Source organism: Microcebus murinus, chromosome 13 (assembly GCF_040939455.1).
Source record: "Microcebus murinus isolate Inina chromosome 13, M.murinus_Inina_mat1.0, whole genome shotgun sequence".
In the NCBI taxonomy this organism is placed as follows: Eukaryota; Metazoa; Chordata; class Mammalia; order Primates; family Cheirogaleidae; genus Microcebus; species Microcebus murinus.
In genome coordinates, this window is record NC_134116.1 from 58,560,835 (window position 1) to 58,586,140 (window position 25,306).

General features: G+C 38.1%; 1 protein-coding gene across 1 annotated transcript in view; it reads left to right on the top strand.

Moving 5' to 3' along the window:
- Positions 1 to 1,340: 1,340 nt before the first annotated feature.
- The window catches only part of DNAJC15 (DnaJ heat shock protein family (Hsp40) member C15), a 78,345-nt gene continuing 54,379 nt past the window's right edge, over positions 1,341 to 25,306 (top strand). Inside the window, exon 1 of the mRNA XM_012761027.3 lies at positions 1,341 to 1,840. Coding sequence (XP_012616481.1) covers positions 1,733 to 1,840 — 108 coding nt within the window. The 5' untranslated portion in view covers positions 1,341 to 1,732. The remainder of the gene's footprint in view (positions 1,841 to 25,306) is intronic.

The following is a 25,306-nucleotide window of genomic DNA, read 5'->3' on the forward strand; positions in this document are numbered from 1 at the left end:
GACCCAGCTAAGTGGGTCTTGCTCTAATTGCTCAATTGTTCCAGGCTAGTAGCCTATTATTGCTAGGGCCTAGCTGCTAGGAGACACTAAACTCCAAGGAATCAGAGACCTTGTTTGTTTGTTGACACTATAACAATGCACAATGCCTGGCATAGTGCCTTATACCTAACATGCTCAATAAATATTTATTGAATAAATAAATAAATGGATGAATGAATGACCTGTAAGCCCCAATTCAATGCATTTGCTTAGTTCACCAGTGTTCTTCATAGTTGTGGATCAATTTAATGAAAATTAATTTTTGTAATATGTCTCTGAAGAGTCTTGGAGTGTTTTTTACTCAGTCCTACATGGCACCTTTTTCATTTCTTTCCATTTGTTTCTGTTTGAAATTTCTGAACCTCCTGCTCTTCCATCTAAAAAAAATTTTACCCATTCTTTACTGGCCATCTCAATACTAAGCCTCCACCAAACCTTCTCTGATGACCCCTGTTAAAGGTGGCCATTCCCTCCTGTAAACTGCAGCAGCTCTGTGGTTGTAACTCTCTTACTCTCTTCATGAGTGCACTGCACAAATTGCTTCCATAACCACCTGCTTTTTTTTTTTTTTTTCATTTTATCCTTGTAACTTTGCTGAGTCAGAGTGACGGACAAATGTTCTCCCCTTCTACAGATAGGAGATTTGGAGAGGTTAATGGGCATGTTCAGGGACAGGAGCCCAGAAAATGATGGAGGGACACCAAAACTCAGACCTCTTCCCTCCTCTCAGTCCAGTTCTGTTTATATCTCCACACAGCGCATGTGATCACGTTCTCTTATGGATTACCACTGTGTCAGTGTTATCTTTCCTACATCATAAATTCCTCTAAGACATAATGTCTTAGGCATGCTAATAATATTAGCTAAGTGAATAAATTAATAGATCCTCAAAACTTTAAATTCAGGAATAGAAAAAATATAAAGATTTATCTTCTCGTAAGCCAATTTTGTAATGGGTGTAAAGGGCAAAAGAGCTGCCAAATTGGCACAGGAGTTGGCAAACACTATAGGGGCTTCCATTTTAATTTTTGCTCCAAAAAGCTTGACTTAACAATGAATAATAAAGTGAGTCTTTCTACACCCAAGTCAGCACAAAATCATTTGTGGGGAGTGAAATTTATTTCCTTGCTTACATATTTCTTCTCTGTAATTTCATCTTAAACAGGGCCATTCATTTGGGGGTGGAGTAAGCAAACTGCCTCTTCAATTGCTCTCCCGGCTGGGAGAACTGTGGCACTAAACAGAAATATGACCTGTAGTTGGTGGTGGGAAGAAAGGCCGGGACTCGGTCAGGAAACCTCAGGCACGTCCCCTCTCACTACAGTTGGATTCCGGGTCTCTCCGGCCGGGCATCCCAGGACACCAACGCCCTAGACCCTCAGAGTGGTCTGGGGCGGGAACCCCACCCCGCAACGCCTCAGGAGGCCCAGCGTTGGGTTTGGCCCTGAGAATAAGAAAGAAACAAAATATTCTACACGTCCCAAGGTCCCAGCCTTGGACTCTGACCGCGCATTTTGATGTAACCAGCGCCCCGAGCCCAAGTGGGAATGAAATCTCCAGGTCCCGCTTTCACCAGCCCAGCGGTGACAGCGTCCGCGAAATCCGCGAGATGAGCCCGCCCTAACTAGTTTGTCCCTGCGGCCGCCTCGTAGGTTGAGTCTCTGCGCCGGGCGTCGCACCGGGCCTCATTGCCATGGCTGCTGCTGGTGGCGTCGCCCCCGCTGGCGAGGGGCTGCGCTACGCCGAGTACACGCCGCACTCGGCCAAACGGCCGGACGCCGACATCGGCCAGCAGGGACTGGTGAGTCCTGCCGGCGGCCCCGGCTCCTCTCCGGCTCTTCCACCTCTTCACCCTTGAACCCCTGTACTCTCCGAATTCTTTTCTCCATTTCGGTCCCGCCGCTGGTTGGTTCCGCCGAGAGGCTGCTGTGTGCCTGGCTTTGACCACTAGGTGTGGAAGACGGCAGTTCTGAGGGTCTGGCCCCTGGAGGAGCTTCCAGTCTTGTAGGGGACACAAAACGGACAACAGGCAATTGCAGATACAGTATGAGAAGTGCTCTATGTTGGATTCTGGACTGGGCATAGGAGACCCTTGTCCAGTCTTGCAGGGGATGTGGTGGGGTCAGGGACACGTCTTAGAGAAAGCCGTAGTTAAAAACTCAGGTCTGAATGAGTAAGAGCTGTTAGCTCAGCGAAGAGAAGAGGAAAAAGTGTTTCAGGCACCAGTAGTAATAGCCAAAGTCTCCAGGAGAGAAACAGGGCCCAGTGAGAAACTGCAAGTGGTTTTTTTTTTAACTGAAATGTAGGGCAGGGAAAAGGAAGCGTCCAGTAGAAACATAATGCGAGCTAAATAAGTATTTTTAAGTTTTTTGCAGCCTTATTAAACAATTGAGGACTGAATTCTGATCTTTGCCCAAAAAATTCCTTTTAAGGGGGCCTGGTGAGTCACGCCTACAAATGATAAAATATCAGTAAACAGGTTTTTATGGTGCAGTTTACTTCCCAACCTGATTTGGGTATAGCATCACATAAAAGATAGAAGACCCTTATCTTAACTCAAGCATTACTTAATGCTGATTCCTAGTTTTTTGGACAAAGCCTAATGCTTTCAGCCAATTGTCAACTAAAGAAGCCCTAAATCCACCTATGACTTGTAAGCTCCACTTCTAAATGTCCTGCCTTAATCCCTAAACCCACCTATGACCTATAAGCCCTGGCTTTGAGATGGTCCACCTTTTGGGGCCAAACTAATGTATGTCTTCCATATATTGATTTATGACTTTACCTGTAATTCCTGTCTCCCTGAAATGTATAAAACCGAACTGTAATCCAGCCACAGTGAGTGTACTCACTCAAGGCTTCTTGGACGTGGCCCTAGTCCCTGGTCTTCAAATTTGGCTCAGAATAAACCGGCTTACATTATTTTACAGAGTTTCTCTTCTTGTCTTCTTTTCTGTTGACACATGTAAAAAGAAACAAGTGGATTTAACTTTAACAGTGTATTTTATTTAACCCGATGGATACACTCATAATTGCACAATAATATTTCAATGTGTAAAAAATTATTGATGAGATTTTTTTTTTTTTGAACTAAGTCTTTGAAACCAAATGTATGTTTTACACTTAGGGCACATCTCCATTTAGCCTAGTCACATTTGAAGTGCTCAGGAGCCACTTGTGGCTAGCAACTACCTTTTTGATCAGTGAAGTTTCCAGAGATGAAGGGAGCAGGGACTAGAACATATGAAGTATCTGATAAACCACATGAAAGAGTTGGGATACCCTGACGTCAGTGGTACAATTTTGGTGAGTTTATGCAGAGCAGTGATGGGTTGGGATATTATTAAGTTCTCTCATGCTGTGTGTAGGAAGAGTGGATTAGATGGAGACAGCCTAGAAACATGACTGCTTTATCCCTTTTCCATCTTACATTCTGTGCTACTCCAGCCCACAGTGATATATCTTGCCTTTAGATGCACAGCACTTATTGTCCATATCATTTGTTTACTAGTCATACATTGTCTTATGACATCTTTTATGTTGATCTGTTGTTTTCCAGCATCTTTCTTTTTGTTTTTTACTGTTTGCCTAGGTAGCTGCTTCCTGGCAATAACTTGTACCACAGAGGCGTATCTGAAATTCTGTTGGACATGCCATGTATGCAAGGAAAAAAATCTAGAGAATATACACCAATCTATTAGTGGTATTTACCCCTGAGGAGTATGATTAGAGAAGATGGACTTTCACTTTTTACTTTGAACAAGTAACATTTCATAAGCTCATATTAATTTTATAACTGAGAGCAGGGCACAGTTCATAGTAAAGTGCTAGGCAAATAAATGTTTTTTGTTGTTATTTTTATGATTGTTCTTTTGTCCAGTCCTAGAGTCAGAAAATACCACCTAAGAAAACAATGCCTTATCACATGTCCCTTATGAGAACAGGCAGATTTTAGGGTTGAGGGTAGTATAGGAGGAAGCATAGAATTTTTCCCTCAAAATTAAAAAAAAAATATCTATACCAAAGAAGACTTCAAAGAGGATACAAATTCAGGAGGCTATGGATGGTAGACTCAGAAGCACCTACAGTGAAATACTCCTTATATTTCTCAAACACATGTGTAAAAATATAAATGTAGTTCTCAAAAGAAATGAGATTCCATGTCGTAAATTTTTGCAGGCTATAAGGGGCACTCAGGTTTTCTAACTTTATTTGAACACAAAATATCTAATATGCATAGAGAGAATAACAGGTAATCGACATGAAAAGGAAGAGGAAAAAGATTTATAATCAACACTACATAGGGAGAAAGCAAAATTACAAATACTGGCCTATTCAGCAGATGGATATGAGAGACTAGGATATAGACCAGAGGCAAATAGAGAAGAGGGAGAGAAGAAAAGGAGGAGCTGTGAAAGCTAGGACCATTCCTAGGCCCCATAGTAGGGTCAGAATTATTTATTGATTCAACGAATTGTTATTGTGTACCCACTATGGGCCAGGACTCTTGTAGGTATTAGACGTATAGCAATGAACAACTCAAAACCTCTACTCTCATGGAATTTATATTCTTGAGGGAGAAGACACAATAAACAAGTAAGGCTAGAAGTATACGACATGTCAGGTGGTGATAAGTGCTTTATATAAAACAAAATGTCAGGGTAGCAGTCTGCTCTCAGTTCTTGGTGTGCTCTTGGCCAAATAATGAGCAGACACACCAAAGTGTCAGGTCCAGCCTCTTGGCAGACTGTTATTCTAGTTCTTTGGGTCCTTGCTTGGAAAAAAATCACAAGCAGGAGCGGTGCAATGGAGTGACGACAAGTAGGAAGCAGTTTCACATGAGCAGCTTTTTATTTATTATAAAACAAAACAGGTCTGTCTCTGCTAGTGGAGAGAGACAGACTGACTCACTGACTTACTGACTGACTTCTAATAGTCAAGGAAAACCTCACTGAGAAGGAACCATTTGAGCCCAGGTCAAGAGACAGTTGTGAACTAGCATGCAAAAAACGAAATAGTAATCATCACAAAAGATGCTACGCTGTTGGGTTTCTGTCCAACGTCCAGTTATTCCTTCCTTCTCTCTAATAGAACCCTTCTTTCCTTGCCATAATGCAGCCATGTGATCAGGAGAAAGCTGGAACCCATTTCTAACCATAGGGGTGGATCCCAATTAGTCTAAGCCAATAGTGGCCACCCAGCCTCACCAGTGACCAGTTCAAGAAGCCAGGTTTAGGCCAGTCAACACAGGGAATTTCTCTGGTCACTGTCCTTTGTCCAGGAGTAGGCACATAAGCTAAGCTGGCCTAAGCAGATTTATATTTCTGTTTGGGGGAGGAGATTTTTTCCTCTGTTCATGATGGAAGAACATCTGAACAAGGAAGAATGTTGTCACAATTGCACAGGACTTGGTGACATAGCCATCTCTGGACAATGAGGGAAGCCTGGAGACAGAGCCAATACAAAGAAGAGGGCAGAGCTGGGAACACTGCAGAGAAAAGGAGTCAGAGCCCTGATTATTCTGTGCCTGGAGCCTGCTGCACTTCGAGACTCCCCATTCTGTGCAGTGCAGAATCTCTTTACTGTTTATGCCAGTTAGAGTTTGGTTTTTTATTCCTTATTGTTTAAAGATTCTTGATTATGAAAATAACAATAATAGCAGCTAAAATTCCTTGAGAATTATCTTGTGCCAGGCACATTATTTATATTTGTCATTTTGTTTAATGCTCTTGACAATCTTACAAGGCAAATATTCCACTATTGTCCTTATTTGTAAAATATAAGTGATTCTGCTCAAGGTCATGTGTGTAGTAAGTGGTAGAACCAAATCTTTTTGTATGTTTGTTTGAGACAAAGTCTCGCTCTGTTACCCAGGCTAGAATGCAGTGGCATCATCACAGCTCATTGCATCCTTCAACTCCTGGGTTCGAGTGATTTTCCAGCTTCGGCCTCCCGAGTAGCTGGGACTATAGGCATGCACCACCATGGCTAAGTTTTCTGTTTTTGTAGAGATGGGATCTCACCATGTTGCTCAGGCTAGTCTTAAACTCCTGGGCTCAAGTGATCCTCCTGCCTTATCCTCCTGAGTCACTAGGATTATAGTCATGAGGCACCTGGTCTGGCAGAACCAAAATCTTTCAGAGCTCAGAGCCTGTGTTCTTGACCACTATGATGGTTCCACTGATAGATGAAGCAAAGGAAAAGAAAGAGGAAGGCACTTGTGAGGAGGCCACAGGAGGAACAGGAGATGGTGATATTATTAATTTTATAATTATTAATATATAATCTTGTTCTCTCCACCTGGAATACCTCATCCCTGGGACACCTTTTCCCTATGCCCACTTCTCTCCTTAGGAACTTCTATTTGTTCTTTAAGAACTGGACTCAGATGTCACTTCCTCTTCGGAGCCTTTCCACTTCCTGTCTCCCCAAACCTCTAACCCTCTGGAATCCCACAAAAATTTGCTCAGATTTCTATTATAGCCCAAGTTATACCATAAAGTGTTCATTTTCATACCTTCTCCCTGTACGAAATTCAGAACTCCTCGAGGGCAAGGACTATGTATAATTCCTTGTGGTTCCAGTGTTTACCTCAGCTCATTGTAGGTGCTAGAGGAAAGTAAGATTGAATGAATCAGTCATCACACCTTGAAGACCCTCTTTCTTACCGGGTACCTTACCAGGTACCATGCTAAGAGATGTAAAGTTAAAAAGATCAGGCCTTTGGGCCCATAAAGTTCATAAACAAATTGGGGATGTGTTCCTATCTTTTTAATCTACATTATAGAAACCCAATACAAACTAGCTTAAAAGGAAAAAAAGAATGTGGGCAGGGGACAGAATTTATTTGTCCTAGGCAGGTTACTTCTATTAATAGTCTCAGGAATAGCTGAATTTAAGATCTAAGGGTTTCCAACAATGTTATCCTCCAGATTAGGTATCTATCTATAACCTGCTCTTGGGTGGCTTTATCAGGAATTTTTTTTTCCATGTGAAAGCCCCTCACAGCTCTGTTTACATCCAACTGTAGCAAAAATAGAGTTTTTTATGCCAATGGTCCTAGCGAAAGTCCTAGGAGTAATTCTCAGTGCTTTCAGTTGAGTCACCTGCCCTTCACTGAACCCATTATAGTAACTCTGAATAGGCTTATGTCACATGCCTACCTCTGGATTTGGAAGTGGGGTTGAACCCCTCCAAATCATGTGGATTAAAAGCAAGGGAAGGTTGTTCACCAGAGGAAAATCAAGTTGCTGTTACTAAAAGGGGGAGAAGATATTAGGCAAGCAAAAACCAACACATGTCCTCCATAGAGAAGATGTCCTATACATCAGTAATTATATGGTAAGGCTAAGAGTGATGCCTGTCCTAAGTGTTTACAACCATAGATTAGGTAGGCAAAATGGATCTCTTTAAGGATAGCTGTCCACAAACACCTTCTAGGAGGAAGCCTATGAACTAGGACATTTGGATAGGTAAGATGGTAGATGAAGATGAGGAGGCCTTTCAGATACATGGAAAGGCATATACAAAGGCAGGGGGGTAAGGATCCTTTGGAGGTTTTCCAAGTTTGCTAGGAACTTTTGGAAATTAAGTCTGGAACTTTGGTTGGGGGCTAAATCTATACATAGTCTAATATGTGCTAATCTTTTATGCAAATTTCATCCATATATGATCTCCAAAAAGAGTAATTTTAGCAGGCATCAGGAGTAGGATTATTCTTCTCGTGTTGCTGATGGTACAAGTAAGGCCTAGTGCAAGAGATCACCCTCTTGTGTCCAGAGAAAGAACAGCACAAGAAGCCCAATTTCTGCCCTCCAGCCCAGGACTGTGCCCCTCCCCCATCCACAGTAAAAATAAAATCTGGGGTTGGAAATTACCAGGACAGCAGCTGTGGCTCAGCCCCAGGGCCAGCCTGAGGACACCTTTGGAGGAAGGTGTGGGAACAACCATATGGAGAGAAAAAAAGTATCTGACTTGCATAATGGCTAAGAGTAGAGACTGGAGTCAGGCCTGGTTTTGATTCTCAGTTTCGTGAGTTAAGGTGTTACCTTGGGCAGATTATATTACTTCTCTAAGCCTTAGTTTTCTCATCTGTAAACAAGGTAAAGAATAGTGTCTATCTTATGGGATGGTTCATGAGGTCTGAATGAGGTATTACATATTAAGAATTTAATACACTCTTCTTTGTCTGGTTTGGTCTCCTCTTCTTCATCTGGTCTCATCTCCTCTTCCTCATTTGTTCTCATCTCTTCCTCATCCGATCTTGTCTCCTCTTCCCGTTTGGTCTCCTCTTCCTTGTCTGGTCTCATGTCCTCTTCCAATCTAGTCTCCTCTTCTGGTCTGATCTCCTCTTCCTTGTCCTCATTTCTTCCAGTCTGGTCTCCTCTTCCTCCTCTGGTCTTGTCTCCTCTTTCTCACCTGGTCTGGTCTCCTCCTCCTCTTCCTATTCCGGTCTTGTCTCCTCTTCCTCATCTTTTCTGGTCTGGTCTAGTCTCATCTCCTCTTCCTCATCCAGTCTTATGTCCTCTTCCATTCTGGTCTTCCTTGTCTCGTCTCATCTCCTCTTTCTGGTATTTCCAGAATTTTTCTAAGTTTCCTAAGAGCAGAGCCTGGATATTTCTAGTAATATTCAGCTCAGTTTAGGAGCACTCAATTATCATTACTTGATTAAGTGATACATTTCTGGAGCAAAGACAGTCAGATGAGCTTGCCTAGGAAGGCTTCAGAAAGCAAGTGTGCTTTCTTTTCTTTTTCTTTTTTTTTTTTTTTCCGAGACAGAGTCTCACTCTGTTGCTCTGGCTAGAGTGCCATGGCATCAGCCTAGCTCACAGCAACCTCAAATTCCTGGGCTCAAGCAGTTCTCCTGCCTCAGCCTCCCGAGTAGCTGGGACTATGGGCATGTGCCACCATGCCTGGCTAATTTTTTCTATATATATTTTTTGTCGGCCAATTAATTTCTTTGTATTTTTAGTAGAGACAGGGTCTTGCTCTTGCTAAGGCTGGTTTCAAACTCCTGACCTTGAGGAATCCACCCGCCTCGGCCTCCCAGAGTGTTAGGATTACAGGCGTGAGCCACCGCGCCTGGCCAGCAAATGTGCTTTCATTCAGTAAACATTTCTTGAACACTGCTAGGTGCCAGGTACCATCCTAGAACTTTGGAATATGTAAGTGAACAAAACATAAAAGTATGAAGTAGCTAATTCTTTGATCTCCTACTATGTTTGATTTATTCCTTACCATTACCCTGTGATGAAGATCCTTTTTAATTCTCACTTAAGAAATGAGGAAACAGATTTAGAAAGTTGTAAATAACTCGCCCAGGATCATTCCCCTAATAAGTGGAAGATCTAGACTTCCAAATCTTATACTGTTTTCACTATGACTTATTGGTTCCTTAGAAATAAGGCTTTCTGGATAGGGTGATCAGTCTGTGATGTAGCTACATAACATTAGATAGAAGGAATGTCTTTATGGAGAGTGGTAAAATCTCAGTATGAGGCTGATTGTGAGGCAGTTGGGAGCTTTGTGGTAATTTGAAGATAAACCTAATATTGGTGATTTTTACATCTGTAGCTATTTTTACTTGGAAGAGGAGAGAGTGTATTGAATCCAAGATATCAGTTAGGAGGCATCTTTAGTAGTCCAGGCACATGAAGGCTAAAGTGTAGGCCAGTGAGTTTCAACCTGCCTATCCCCTATAATCTGAAATCCGGAAGTGCGATTCATAGGCAATATGGGCAAATCTACCCATAAACTTAATTTGTAATAATATAATACTCTAATTGAAACATAAATGTGTAATAGGTATTATAATAGAAAATAACTTGTCTACTGTTTAAATATGTAAATGCCTAGGTATGACTACATTAGAAGACATAAGGAAGTGATCATTAGTTGCTCTCATAGTGTAGCAATTTAAAGAATCACTGTGTATGTGACAGCTAAAAGTGCAGACTAATTATTAGGTGTTTTATATCAACATTTCAAATACCATCAGGGCCATTGTCATTGACAAACTTATTTTTCCCAAATGGTGAACAAATTCTGGTAAAATTTTGAACAAAACAAACTGGACTCTTTCCTTCAATTTACATGGTGGTTGCACTTGTGGAAAATTCAGTCCTATACTAAAAGTACAAAAGTGATATATTTTATATATAATAAAATTCTGGATTAAGATGATCATAAACAGGCTTTTCACCTAATGTCAAGTGGGATCTTTTATAGTCTTGAAGGATACAGATAATTCTTTGTGGTGCAGGGTTGTCCATACATTTTAGGACTTCTAGGATTAATAGTCCCCCATCCACCAGAAGCTCTCCTTCCTATCAAAACTGTGCAACTAAAAAGGGCCTCACAGATTTTCACAATGTTCTTAAGGCACTATTCTTCTGTTGTGAATAATTGGTCCAGACCAGGGGTCCTCAAACTTTTTAAACAGGGGGCCAGTTCACCGTCCCTCAGACCGTGGGAGGGCCGTTGGAGAGTGCGGCGCACATTCCACACGTGCACACTATGGGCCCAGGCCTACTGCTAAGCAGGACAGGCAGCGGCAGCAAAAACAGCCTGTGGGCTGGATAAATGTCCTCAGCAGGCCGCATGTGGCCCACAGGCCGCGGTTTGAGGACTCCCTGGTCCAGATAATGGCTAATGTGGAGGTAGAAGATTAGATTGTTAATAATAACTTTGAGAAATTTGGAAGTATTGAAAACAATGAGAAGCTTCGAAAGGCAAGTATTAGCAAAGAAATATATGGCCTCCGTGTGGGACATATTTGATAATATTATTGAAAATAGTAGAAAATAATGTTTGTCAATGAGTTGAAGAAAAAACTTTCATGCTTTTTCAAAAATGTAATTTAAGGTTTATGAAATTTGTCATATGTGTTAAATAACTCTCTTTACCTCAGGTAAGCTTCCCTTTAGAGATGAAGAATCAGTGTTCATTAGCCTGTTTAGTAGATTAAAAAGATTAAATATATAGGCAAGATACCTGTGTAACGTCTTGAGTAAAATAGCATTTTATAGTTAATTGTTTAATAGTCAGAGGTCATGGTCAAACTTGGCTATAGTAAAGCTGGTTCTCATGCAAAAGTAGAAAATAAACTTTAAAGTTAAGAGAATGCTATCAAATTTTAAAGCAGTTTGGTCAAAACTCAGTTTGTATGAAGTGTTAGCCTTTTAGTTTCTAGTACTTCCTGAAAGTGTCGCTACTGGTATTGTTAGTATAGTGTAACACATAAGAAAATTAGCCACACATATATGTTTCATTATAAGGAAACTTAATACATGAAAGCTAAAACCTATTAAACACACAAATTATCCTGCTTGTATTCATTACCAAAAAATAAGAAAATGCTATTTTTCAATTATAAATAATATGATTGTTAAAACATACTTTAACATACTTTGAAGCTTCCTTTGGCAATCATGTGGATTATGTACTATACATCTATATTTACAACTGTTGTCTGATTCTTTCCTCACTGTTTCTTATGCTGTAACAGGAAGCTAGAATGTAAGCTCTGTGGACAGGGACTTTATGTGCTCTGTGATAAGCATTTCCAGCATTTACAATGGTGCTTGATGTCTGGTGAGCATTCCAGAGAAATTATTGAATGAATGAATATTATTCTTAAATGGGAAGGAATAATTTTCTCTCAGTGAATCGAGCCAGCAAGAATTTCCAGTTGTCTACCAATGAGTACCACAAACAAAAATATGAAATTCAGCTGATTTGAAATATGGCTCATTATAGTCTCTCCCTGAACATGCTGATTCTCCTCTTCTTTCCCCTTTCTTGAATAATATCATCGTCGACTCCACTTTCTCCTTTACCTCCAGCATAGTGCATCGGTCACTTAGCCTGGTCTCTGCCATTTCTTTCTTGGTCTCCCATCCCACTGCTGTTCTCTTAGTCTTATCTCTCCTCTGGCCTATAGTGATAGCCTTTTGAAAAAAAAAAAAAAGGGTTTCTTTGTTTCAGGTACTTTACCCTTTCTAAATTTCACACTGCTATCAGTTATTTTTCTACAATACAGACTTTATAATGGTACCCTCCCTTTTCATGAGTTTCCCGTGGTCTGAATTTTTCTCAGGGTGGTATACAGAATTCTTCATGTACTGACCCCCAAATGGCTTACCTAGTCACATTCCTATTTCCTAGAAACATTTTTCTACACTGTACTATACCCTATGCTGTGGTTACATTGGGTTTCTCTCATTTCCCTTATGAAATTTCATAGTTCTGTGACTTTCCTAAAGCTTTCTTTTCTGTCTGGAATTCTTTTCCTGGCAAAGTTCTGTTCATTTTTTTAAGACTCAGCTTGCTAATGTGAAGCCTTCCCTGACCCCAGCAACTCTTTCATAGTAGAAGAAAGTTGCTTTATCTATGTATCCTACATTCCTTAGAACGTCATAGAAATTTTTATTATAGCATTAAATATATCATAATTATTTGTATCTAATTTGCGTAAGCATCTAGGTCGTGAAGTCCTCAAGGCAAAAACTTTTATATGCTGCTGTGATTGGCATTGTAATTGGCACATGGTAGCCACTTAATTGTCTATTAAATAGTTGTTAATTTGTATTACAATTGAGTGACTTAATAAATAAACATGGATGTTTGATTCTAATATCGTAATGACACATGTGTTTTTTCTCATGTGTTAGTTCTAGAGTCTGTGTCTGTCTCGTTCACTGCTCTTTTCCCAGAACTTAGCGTAAAACCTAGTGTATGCTAAATAAATGTTTGTATATTTACATGGTAAATGTTAAATAAATGTTGAGTGAATGAATAGTCTACATGTTTCTTCTCTCCATCACAACTATCACCCCCTTTTTGAGCAAGAAGAATACTTTTTTTCCTTCTTATAATAATTTCCCTCTGGTACAACTATTGTCTATCTTGAACTCAAATGTTCAGTCTCAAGATAGAAGTTTTAGCATTTTATAACACTTTCAGGCAATTTATATTTATCTAGAAAGTTATTCACTGTGTATGTTGTTTTGGGAGAATAAAATACCTTAGGGAATTTGTAAATAATTTTGATGCCTTTTTCCCCCACCCAGCAATAGCAGCTGTGATGGAGTAGGCTGTTTTCCCAGTTTTCAGACATTTTTTGATTCATGGTAGTGGAACATTTAAAGTAATTTTTCTCTGTGTGTGTGTGTGTGTTTCCTGGTAGATATTTGAAACTATGTGGTGGTAACAGATGCCTGACTTGACCCATTTGTTGATTTGTTGGCATTATTTAAATAATGTCTCTTCTTAAATATGTCTTTTAAACTAAAATTAGGTATTCTGGCCGGGCGCGGTGGCTCACGCCTGTAATCCTAGCACTTTGGGAGGCCGAGGCGGGCGGATAGCTCGAGGTCAGGAGTTCGAAACCAGCCTGAGCAAGAGCGAGACCCTGTCTCTACTATAAATAGAAAGAAATTAATTGGCTAACTAATATATATAGAAAAAATTAGCCGGGCATGGTGGCGCATGCCTGTAGTCCCAGCTACTCGGGAGGCTGAGGCAGGAGGATGGCTTGAGTCCAGGAGTTTGAGGTTGCTGTGAGCTAGGCTGACGCCATGGCACTCACTCTAGCCTGGGCAACAAAGCAAGACTCTGTCTCCAAAAAAAAAATAAATAAATAAAAAAAATAAAATTAGGTATTCTTTATTATAGATAAGGACCAATTCATTCCTTAAAGTGGTGGGAAAAAAAAAATAGATGGGGACCAAATTTTAAGGATCCTTATTCTCTCAGCTCCCATCATGGTACTAAACAAATGGTTGCTACTCCATAAATCTATTGAATGATTAAATTAACAAATGAATGAAACAACAGGCTTGGAGAAAAACAGAGGATTAGAGAACTGTTTTATAGAGTGATGAACTGATAGCCTTAAGGAATAAAAATTAGTAAAATAAATGAGACTATGCCTCTTCTTTGGCTTTTTTAATGATCAAGAGAGGCCTAAAATATAAGCATCTAATAAATGTTGCGTGTAATTAGAGTTTGCAATGATACTCTGATGTGCTTTTCCAAGTCTTAAAACTTTTGACTTGCTTTTCCAAGTTTTGGTTATTTTATTGATTATTAATACCTCCAACAACACAGGCAGTCTCCAACTTAGAAGTAGGTTCTATTTTTAAAGTTTGTAAACTTAATTCAATTTAATAGATTTTTTTTTTTTGGAACACTAAAGATGTGGAAGCTATAAATGAGGTGTGTGGGGGGAGGAGGTGAATAAACCAGGATTGCCACCATCAGGAACAGAGGACAGCAAACTTAATTCGTAAAGGGTTAGATAGTAAACAATTTAGGCTCTACAGGCCATATAGCTCCTGTCACAACTACTCTGCTGCTGTAGGGTGAACGCAGTCATAGGTAATATATAAATGTGTGTATATTTCAATAAAACTTTATTTAGAAAAACATTTGCTCTAGGAGGCAAATTTGGATCAAATTCAAATGCTCGATAAAAGATTATATTAAGTGCTGTCTTGTTTTGTTCATGTATTTATCCATTTAGTGCATATTTATGGAATACCACTTTATAAGGTAAAGTAGTGCTATTGTAAATACAAAGATAATTCAGACATGGATTGCAAACTCAAGGACTTGACCAGAAACTAAACTGAGTCTCCTTGACTAGGAACTCCTCAGTAGCAGGGATTGTAATTCCCAACTAATTTTTTTTTTTTTTTTTAGTAGAGATGAGATCACACTGTGTTACCCAGGTTGGTCTTGAACTCCCGGCCTCAAGCAATCCTCCCACCTCAGCCTCCCAGCTCTGTGCTAATGCTTTCAGTGCATGAACTCATGTAATCCATACAATAACCTTGTGAGGTATAGATACTATTATAACTCCCCCCCCAACACACTCATGGGTAAGTAAATTGAGGCTTAAAGTGCTGAAATAATTTGTTCAAGTTTACACAGTTGGGAAGTGGATGAGCCCCTAAATACTCTGCTTTCTCACTTAGAATATTCTTTCTCTGTATAACATTTTTTCCTTTTAAATAAGCTTTATTTTCTAAATAGTCTTAGATTTATAGAAAAAGTGAGAAGATAGCATACAAAGTACCCATATACCCCGCACTCATTTTTCTCTATTAACATCTTGTGTTAATGTGCTATATTAGTTACAATCAACAAACCAATTGTGACACATTATTATTAACCAAAGTCCTTATTTTATTCAGATTCCCTTGCTTTTTACCTGATGTCCTGTTGCTGTTCCAGGATTCCAACCAGGAAACAACATTATATTTAGTTTGCCTGTCTCTTTTTGGCTCCTCTTAGCTGTGTCAGTTTCTCAGACTTGCCTTGTTTTTGATGACCTTGACAGATTTGTGGGAAACTGGTCAGGTATTTTGTGGAATACCCCTCTAATGGAATTTCCCAGATGTTTTTCTCATGATTAGACTGGAGTTGTGGGTTTTGGAGAGGAATACCAGAAGGATGAAGTGGCATTTTTGTTATATCAGATGAGGGGTACATACTACAAACATGATTTATCACAACTGATGTTAACCTTGATCTGATGAGTAGTATTTGTCAGGTTTCTTCACTGTAAACTTACTCTTTCTTCCACATTTCCATATTGTACTTTTGAAAGGAAGTCACTTTGTACAGCCCACGTTTAAGGAGGAAGAGGGAATTAATGTTCCTTTTCCTTGAGGATAATCTATAAAATTATTTGAACTTCTTCTGCATGAGAGATATGTCTTTTCTCCCCCATTTGTTTATTTACCCAGTCATTTATTTATATCAGGTTATATTCAAAGATTTTTAAAAATCATAAAAACATTTGGATTTTATTCTGAATGAGATGGGATGCCATTGGAGGGTTTTGTGTGCAAAACCCATTTATTCATTTATTTTTATTTTAGCGTATTGTGAGGGTACAGAGCTATGTCATGATGTGACTTCCTTTTAAAAAGCATCACTTTGGTTGTTGTGTTCAGAGGAGAGTGACCATATTTGTGGATATTAATTTTATACTTTGGATTATAATCCAACACCATTATTTATTTTGTTGCTCAAATTGTTTTGGCTATGGCCATTGGGATCTCTTTCAGTTGGCTCTTGTGTCCCTTTGACATACCCTCATCCTTGTGGGGTTTTTTTGGTTTTTTTTTGAGACAAAGTCTCACTTTGTTGCCCAGGCTAGAGTGAGTGCCGTGGCATCAGCCTAGCTCACAGCAACCTCAATCTTCTGGGCTCAAGCAATCCTCCTGCCTCAGCCTCCCGAGTAGCTGGGACTACAGGCATGCGCCACCATGCCCGGCTAATTTTTTCTATGTATATATTAGTAGGCCAATTAATTTCTTTCTATTTTTAAAGTAGACATGGGGTCTTGCTCTTGCTCAGGCTGGTTTCGAACTCCTGACCTCGAGCAATCCGCCTGCCTCGGCCTCCCAGAGTGCTAGGATTACAGGCGTGAGCCACCACGCCCAGCTCTTGTGGGGTTTTTTGAGCACTTAACTTTTTAGCACTGCAGGGTACTCCAGGCACATATGCTGCCCCAGTCCTAGAACAGCCATTTCTCCAGCAGGCCCTGTGTGTATAACACCTTACCTCACGGGAAGCTTCATTCTGGGTCACAACTCCAGATCCTAATAATCCCATTTGTACTTTCTTACCCAAATCTTTCCCAGTTTCTTTATCTTCTCATACAGCTGATGATGTATGAGAGTAAAAGTTATCTTTGTCTTGGAGTACATGGCTGCTGCTTTCAGTCCACCAGGAAAAGTGGACTTTTCCCTGCAGCTTCAACAAAACTCTTTTTTTCTGTGTTCAGTTTTGGGTTCATTTTTGTTTTTTAATATCTGGTGTTAGGATATTTAATGGAAGGAGGGTGCCAGGGGATTGAGGGTGGTGAGAGGGAGAGACGTGGAGACTTATCAATCTCTCTGCATTTATCATTATATTTCAGATGTGTTATAGAATCTCAGTATATATATCAGTGAACAGTGAAGAACCTTTTGCTAGGTATAAGGTAAAATATTGTTGCATATTCCTCTAAGTGAATGAATATGCTTTTCCAGAGAATAATTTTCACTTCCTTTTGGAATACTTAGAATTTAATAACTACCACCACAACTGAAAAAATAGTTTTGTATAGCAAGTATTAGAATTTAAGGGGAGAGAACTAAGCCATAGGTGAAAACCAGTAACAGAATAGTACTCTACACATCACTTTTTTTCCCTTAAATACTACCTAGCTGTAATGATGTTAAAGCTTAATTAACCAAAGGCGTTATTACTATATAGTACTTAAAACGTTTCTATGTCACATGGTTTTTGAATAATTCATGTATTGATTTGTAAAGAATTTTTTTCAATATACCAACTTTACATCTTAAAAATTATATTTTAAAAATCTCTTATCTGAAGACTATTTTTCAGATTCTTTTTCTTGTCATGTCAGTTTTCTGAACTTTTTTAATGTGACAAAATTGTACATATCATGTACATGTTTTGAAATATATATACATTCTGCGAAGACTAAAGCTAGTTAACATATACTACTGCACATACCTATTTTTGTGATAAGAACAGTACTCTAAAAATTATATATATTAAAATCTACATTCTTAGCAGCTTTCAAGAGTACAATACATTGTTATTAACCATAGTCATCATGTTGTATGTAAAGAATTTTAAATAGAAGCTTAAAAAGTGCCATGAATTGATAGCTTATTCGCATGTTTTCTTTAACTGATTTGGGATAATTCATTTCAGGCTTTTCCTCCATTCTAGAAAACTTGCAACCTTCTACTAGTTAGAAACAGCAGTTTAGAATTGTCAACTCATATTTATTTCTCATTTTTAAGTGTCAGTAGATCTATTTCTAACAATAAGGTTATTGTTTATATTTTAGAAGTATTATAAGAATTTTTGACTGTGAGATTTTATAGAGGCTGATTTTAGGTCTTGTAGTATAAATTCACTTTTAGCCAGTGCAAGTTTTTTTTTTGTTTTTTTTAATTTGTTTGCTCTAAAACAGTGCTTTCCAATCTTTTCAAATATAAGGTCTGTTATAAAGTGAAACATTTCACATGTTTCCTGCCTCAAGAGTAGTGGTATTTTCCATTTTTATTCATTGAGTATATAAAAGTAAGATATGAATGAATGTATGGAGTTCATTTTGTGCAAAGTAACTAGTTCATTTTGTGCAATAGAATAATTAATAGAAGTTTGTGCAAGTAGTTAAGTGAACTAACATAGTGAATGTCTGCTATGTATCAGGCACTGTGATTATATTTTCCCCCTTTCTCATGATAATCTGATGAAGTTAGGTGCTACTTTCACCATCTGACACATAAGAAAACTGAGGTGCTAAAGGTTAATTGTCTCGGGGTCATACTACTAGTGAGTGACAGGACTAAGATATGAAACCAATTTTGACTCCAAAAGTCTTTGTCTTTTTTTTGGTACCACATCGTCACTTTATTATTTAGATATCAGAAATTGATGAAATCCTACTCCAGGAAAGGATTTACAGTCTTGGTTTTTGTGGTAATTTTCAGGGTCTTAAGATGCTTCAAGATATGTTTAAAAATTCTTAAATTTCAAAGGAGAGTTCATTTTATTTCACCTTAACTTGAAAAGGAAGGAAAGAGGAATGTATAATGAAAAGTTAAGCTATAAGCAATACCAGTCTAAGAAATTACTGCCTTAAAGTAAAATAGGCTACTGTAAGGTAGTAAAAGTAGCTTTCTGCAAAGGGGATGATTTTTTAAGCTAGAGGTAAGCAAAGCTACAAAATGTTGCAGGTAAGGTGTACATCAGAAGTAAGCCAAAGAGACTTTGAGGGGTTCTTGACAGAGACTTCAAAGTGAGTATAATAAAAGCTTGCAGGAGTACTTGATAGGAAAGAGGCTAGCTAGAATTGCAGTGGGATCATTGTTACAATCAGGGTGCAAATTTAAGTGCAAAGATAAAAAAGGGAGGTGCCAGAGATCAGTGTTACTTGTTCTTATTGAAGAATGCCAGGAAGAATTTGTTTTTAAAGTTTATTTTAAAGTAATGGGTCAGAGTTAAAAAGTTAAAAGTTGTTAAACCCATCTGAGTAGATGGGATTTTCCTAATATTTTTCTTTTATAATAACTTTTATTTTTTCTGCCTGATTTTGAAAGAAACAATTATATAATATAATTATATAATACAGTAATTATAATAGCTACCACTTATTGAATGTTTATCACATGTCAAATGCTAGGTGTTATATATGGATGTCCTAATTTATAAAAATTCATACTAACCCAAGGAATTAGGAGTAATTATTATCCTCATTTTACAGAAGAGGGAACACATAAAGGTCAAGTAACTTGTCCAAGGTCATAGACTTGACAAGTAGATAACCAAAGCTCGAATCAAATTTCTTTGGTTCCAAAGTCTGTTATCCTTAGACTTTGTTTTATTGAAAACAGGTAGGTACTAGGAATAAATAACTGCTGGTAACATTTTGGTTTACATTATTCTATGTTTTGTGTATATATGTTGTGTGTATATATGCTGTACATTCTTTTTTATAACATGCTTTTATTCTCTACTTAACAAACGGTCTCTAAACTTTCCTTAATAATATAATATTTAATTATAGACACATATTTTAGCCATGCCTTAATTTAATTATTGGATATTCAAATTATTTCCAGTTTTTTATATTATACATAACACAATGATGAACATTCTCATAGGCATTTTCGGCACCTTTCTGATTATTTTCTTAGGATAAATCTTTTGACTTGTAGTTACTGAGCCTAAAGACATGAATATATGTAAGGTTGTTGATTCCTATGATGAAATTACCCTCATGACACATTGTCCTAGTTCAAATTTCCAGTGTCAGCTAGGAGATTATTCATTGAATCACTCTCTTGATAATTTGTAAGACTGAGTTGTTGACCAAAATGTATGCCTTTCATTATTATCCAGCTTTATATTGGAAGTATGACAGATTACCACGTGGCCCCACAGAAAAAAAGTTGAGAGAGGAAATAATAATTCCATATTCATGCTTACCAAACTGTTCGATTTTCATTTTTTTTTTTTTTTTTTTTTTTTTGAGACAGAGTCTCGCTTTGTTGCCCAGGCTAGAGTGAGTGCCGTGGCGTCAGCCTAGCTCACAGCAACCTCAAACTCCTGGGCTCGAGTGATCCTTCTGCCTCAGCCTCCCGGGTAGCTGGGACTACAGGCATGCGCCACCATGCCCGGCTAATTTTTTATATATATATCAGTTGGCCAATTAATTTCTTTCTATTTATAGTAGAGGCGGGGTCTCGCTCTTGCTCAGGCTGGTTTCGAACTCCTGACCTTGAGCAATCCGCCCGCCTCGGCCTCCCAAGAGCTAGGATTACAGGCGTGAGCCACAGCGCCCGGCCTCGATTTTCATTTTAAATATAGGAATATTAAAAGCATAAGTTAGGGGAGGGAGATAGAAGATAAAATTTTGTGAAATAAATAGAGAATTATAAGAAGCTAAGACACTAAGGACCACTGCTAGGATCTAGTTTGACATTAAATAATTAAATGACACTGTATTCTCTAGGTATTTTAAAAAACTACTTAGTAATAAGTTGCACAAGACTTTATAAGGTTTTAATTGTTGCTAGAAGGCACAGGCTCTGGTCTGGCTTCCAACTGTAGTGTACACCCTGATAACTGTTGCTGCAACTTGTAAGGCATGTGACTTTTCAGGCCCTCAGTATCTTTCTCCATAAAATGTGGGTTTTGGCTAAATGTTCTCATATCATTTCTTACAGTTCTGTGATTCTGTGACATTTACTTAATTTATTATTGCAATGAGAAATGTCCGTAAAACATTGGACATCCTGTGGAAGCTATTGAAAATGAAACAAAAACATCTTTTTTGATTTGTTTTTTTGAGATAGGATCTTGCTCTGTTGCCTGAGGCTAGAGTGTAGTAGTATCATCTATCATCGTAGTTCATTGTAACCTCAAACTCTTAGGCGCAAGGGATCCTCCTGCCTCAACCTCCTAGAGTAGCTGGGGCAACAGGCGTGTGCCTCCATGCCCAGCTAATTTTTCTTTTCTTTTCTTTTCTTTTCTTTTCTTTTCTTTTCTTTTCTTTTCTTTTCTTTTCTTTTCTTTTCTTTTCTTTTCTCTTCTCTTCTCTTCTCTTCTCTTCTCTTCTCTTCTCTTCTCTTCTCTTCTCTTCTCTTCTCTTCTCTTCTCTTCTCTTCTCTTCTCTTCTCTTCTCTTTTTTCTTTTCTTTTCTTTTCTTTTGTAGAGATGGGTTTTCACTTTGTTGCTCAGGCTAGTCTTGAACACCAGGCCTCCCAAAGTACTGGGATTATAGGTGTGAGCCACCACACCTGGCCATATAAAACTTTAATGTTTCTGTATATAGAATTCTACTTCTATTTGTCCCTTTCAAAACAATCAAATAGAAATGGAAAATTTCCAGAATGGGACAACAAATAAATTTATCAAGGGGGTAGAAGTGTGTGATTGAGTGTGTGGAGGGGGTTATAGTAGGGAGTGGGGTGAAAAAGGGAGGGCTCATTTGAAGATAGGCAAAATAATTTAGAACCTAATTCAATAGGAATTTAGAAAGTCCTTGGGGAAAAAAATTAATAAGTCAATACAGTAATAAAACGATAAAAGGTACTGATTGGGTGAAAAAGATACTTTCTCCAAATTTGAGAATACAAAACTAAAGCTACTCCTTATACTTGAAAGAGATATATTTAGGACCAGTGAATTAGATAACAGTGATGAACAAGTTAAAGAAACTAACTCCTGGATCTAAATGAACCTTAAAGTGCCCAGATGACTGAGTTTCTGAGAACAGCCAGATCTGAACCTTCAGACCAAATAACAAGTTGCATTGGTAGATTTGACCTATGTCCCAGCCCTCAAGAGCCACAAAACAAGGATGCAGAGCCTGCTTTATAGTTCTTTATTCCTAACAAATCTTTTTCAAATGCTGAAGTCATTTTTCAGTATTTTTCTGGCTTCATTTTCTAATTAGAATTGGCTTTGAAAATTTTGTCCCTTTTTGTCTTATCTATTTGTGGGTATTATCTTGAAATAATTCCATAATGTTAAATAGATGGAACAGTTGACTTTACATTTTCTAAGATGTCTAGTTTAATCTGTGTTTAAAATATTCCACAGATAACTGACCTAATCTGTTTTTAACATATTTTATAGACAGTCCCTGCCCCTCAACACACACATACACTAATTTGCAGTGACCTAAGGTAACAGTGAGTTGAGGGCAGAAACTGAAACAGAATTTAGGTTTCCCATTTATTCTCTCATCCTACCCTCCCTTTTTCTTCCTTGGCCTAACCTGGACCCTGTCCTTCAATTCCATCTGTACTTTTCTCAGAAGCAGTCTATGACTCAGAAGCAGACTACTCAGCCAACTGGCCAGCTATCCATCTAACCCTCTAACCACACATGCATTCTTCCAATCTATTATCTACTAACTTTTATTTAATCCATACTATATCCTAGCAAAACGAAGGTAAATAAAGCCTGCTTCTTGCTCTGTGGAGGCTCAGTGTAGTGAATTTTTGAAGTGTGCTCTGGGATCATAATGGAGAGGTAAACTGGGAGGTAGCCAGATGGGGATATTTGAATAGGGGGAGTGTAACACTGACATGGATTTTTTTCTTATTTGGGTGTTTACTTGATCCTATTGCCTGATTATAGTCCCCCCTTATCTGCAGGGGATACATTTGAAGACCCGCAGTGGATGCCTGAAACCATGGATAGTACCAAACTTTATATAGGCTCTTTCCTTATATATACATACCTGTGATGAAGTTTAACTTATAAACTAGGCACAGTAAGAAATTAACAGCAATGACTAATAATAAAATAGAATAATTATAAAAATGTGCTGTAATAAAAGTTATGCAAATGTGATTTCTTTCTCTCTCAAAATATCTTATTGTACTGTATTTTAGGGCTGCAGTTGACCTCAGGTAGCTAAAACCTGAGGAAAGTGAAACAGTGGATAAGAGGAAGACTACTATAGTTTCAAGTTTCTTCTTCCTATTTAGTAGCTGAGAAGCTATATATATCAGGCACCCTTCTGTGTCAGGGACAGGGGTCAATCATATCTTCTTTACATGAAGGGTGGAGAAACAGAAGGGCAAAGATGTATAAAGAGTCAACTAGGATGGGAGGATATGACTCAGGTACCCCAGCTCCCTTACTCAAAGCCAGCAGATGCAGAAGAGGGAAAGCTTATGTTGAGAAAAAGTGTCCGGGTACCACATGGAGTAGGGACCAGCTCACAGGGAAAATGTGTCAGAGCAGGCACAAGTTTTTTACTAGTGGCCTCTGATCAAATACCTTCTGAAATCATTTTGCAATCTCTCACCTCTACCACCTCCTACCAGCACTGACTTATTAAATCTTAATAAAGATATAAAAATAGAATCTTTCCTTCTCAAATTAAAGCTAGAGTCAAGGTGAAAGTTTAAAACAAATTAGTTAAAGTCTAATTATATTATAATTTTACACATTTAGAAGAGAGTTTTGTAGTTGGTGCCTCCTTGTTTCATGTTTGACTAAATAAATGTGCTAACACTCACTAACTGGCAAACTCTGTACACTAGATTATTCTCAGTACTGGTTATCTCGTGTAACTGTATAAAGTGGTGGATCTTAACTCCAGTGTTCTACAGGTTGATGTAGTAACATGGGGTTATAGCCAAGTGCCTTTGCAAATAACCTAGAGCATGTTGTATGTAGAATGTGCTCCATAATCTGACTTAAAATCTGGGCCTAATACTGGAAGTATCAGTTGCCTAAACAGTTGAGAATCATTGGCAAACAGTATTACCCTACCTTTATTAACCCCAAGAAATATTTCTGGCTAAAAATCTAGTAAATTCTTAAAAGGAATTAGGTAAAGTTATGGAAGAAATAAAAGTAAACTAGTATGTTTTAGAGGTCATATGTTTTGTTTTGAGGATAAGAGTCAATGTATAACCTTTGTGAGATCTTTTTTTTTTCTTTATTTCAGCATATTATGGGAGTACCTTTGTGAGATCATTTTTTTTCTTTATTTCAGCATATTATGGGAGTACAAATGTTTAGGTTATGTGTGTTGCCTTCCCCCCCTTCGCTTCCAGAGTCAGAGCTTCAAGCCTGTCTATCCCCCAGACGGTGTGCATTGCACCAATTATGTATGTATATACCTATCTCCTGTGAGATCATTTTATTGATTTGTATCTACACCAAGTACAGTAGCTGGTCTGTAGTGAGTACCCAGATTAAATATTTAAATATTGAATTCATTTTTGAACAATGAATGAATCAAGGGGCTATGCCTAAAAGCATTATTTTCTGAACCTGAAACAGCAGAAATCTTTGTCAGTCAGGATTCTCTAGAGAAATGAAACACAGTTGTATGTATGCATATATATATGTATATACAGGTTGAATATCCCTTATCCAAAATACTTGGGACCAGAAGTGTTTCAGATTTTAGATTTTTTTAGACCTTGGAATATTTGCTTATACATAATGTGATATCTTGGGATGGGACCCAAGTCTAAACACAAAATCCATTTATGTTTCATATACATTTTATACACATAGCCTGAAGGTAATTTTATATAATATTTTTAATAACTTTGTGCAGGAAATAAAGTTTGTGTACATTGAACCATCAGAAAGCAAAGGTGTCTCTATCTGAAGCCACCTATGTGTACAATCTGTGATGTCCAGAGTCAAAAAAAGTTTTGAATTTTGAGATTAGAGATACTCAACCTGTATCTATTTATTTATTTCAAGAAGTTGTCTTACCCAATTATGTGGCTGAGAGGCCTAAAATTTTTAGGGCAGGCCCAAAGTCTGGAAACTTTCAGGTAAGAGCTGATTTTTTAAAAAAATTTATTCTATTTTAATTTTTTTTGTTATGAAAAAAATGCCATTCAGCAAAGAGCCGATTCTTGAGGCAAAATTCATCCTCATAGAAACCTCAGTTTTGTTCTTAAGGCCTTCCAGTTAATTGGTCCATGTATATTGGCCCACATCGATTATCAAAGATAAACTCCTTTACTTAAAGTCAACTGATTATATATATTAGCCACATCTACAAAATACCTTCACATAACCCCTAGATCAGTGTTTAATTGACTCACCATGTAGGGTAGTTTAGCTAAGTCGACACATAAAATTAATCATCACAGTATATTTGGGTTTAACTTGAAGCCAGACATGCAGCCTGATTGGGTAAACTTGTGATGAACGCAGAGGCTCCAAGTCCTCTCCA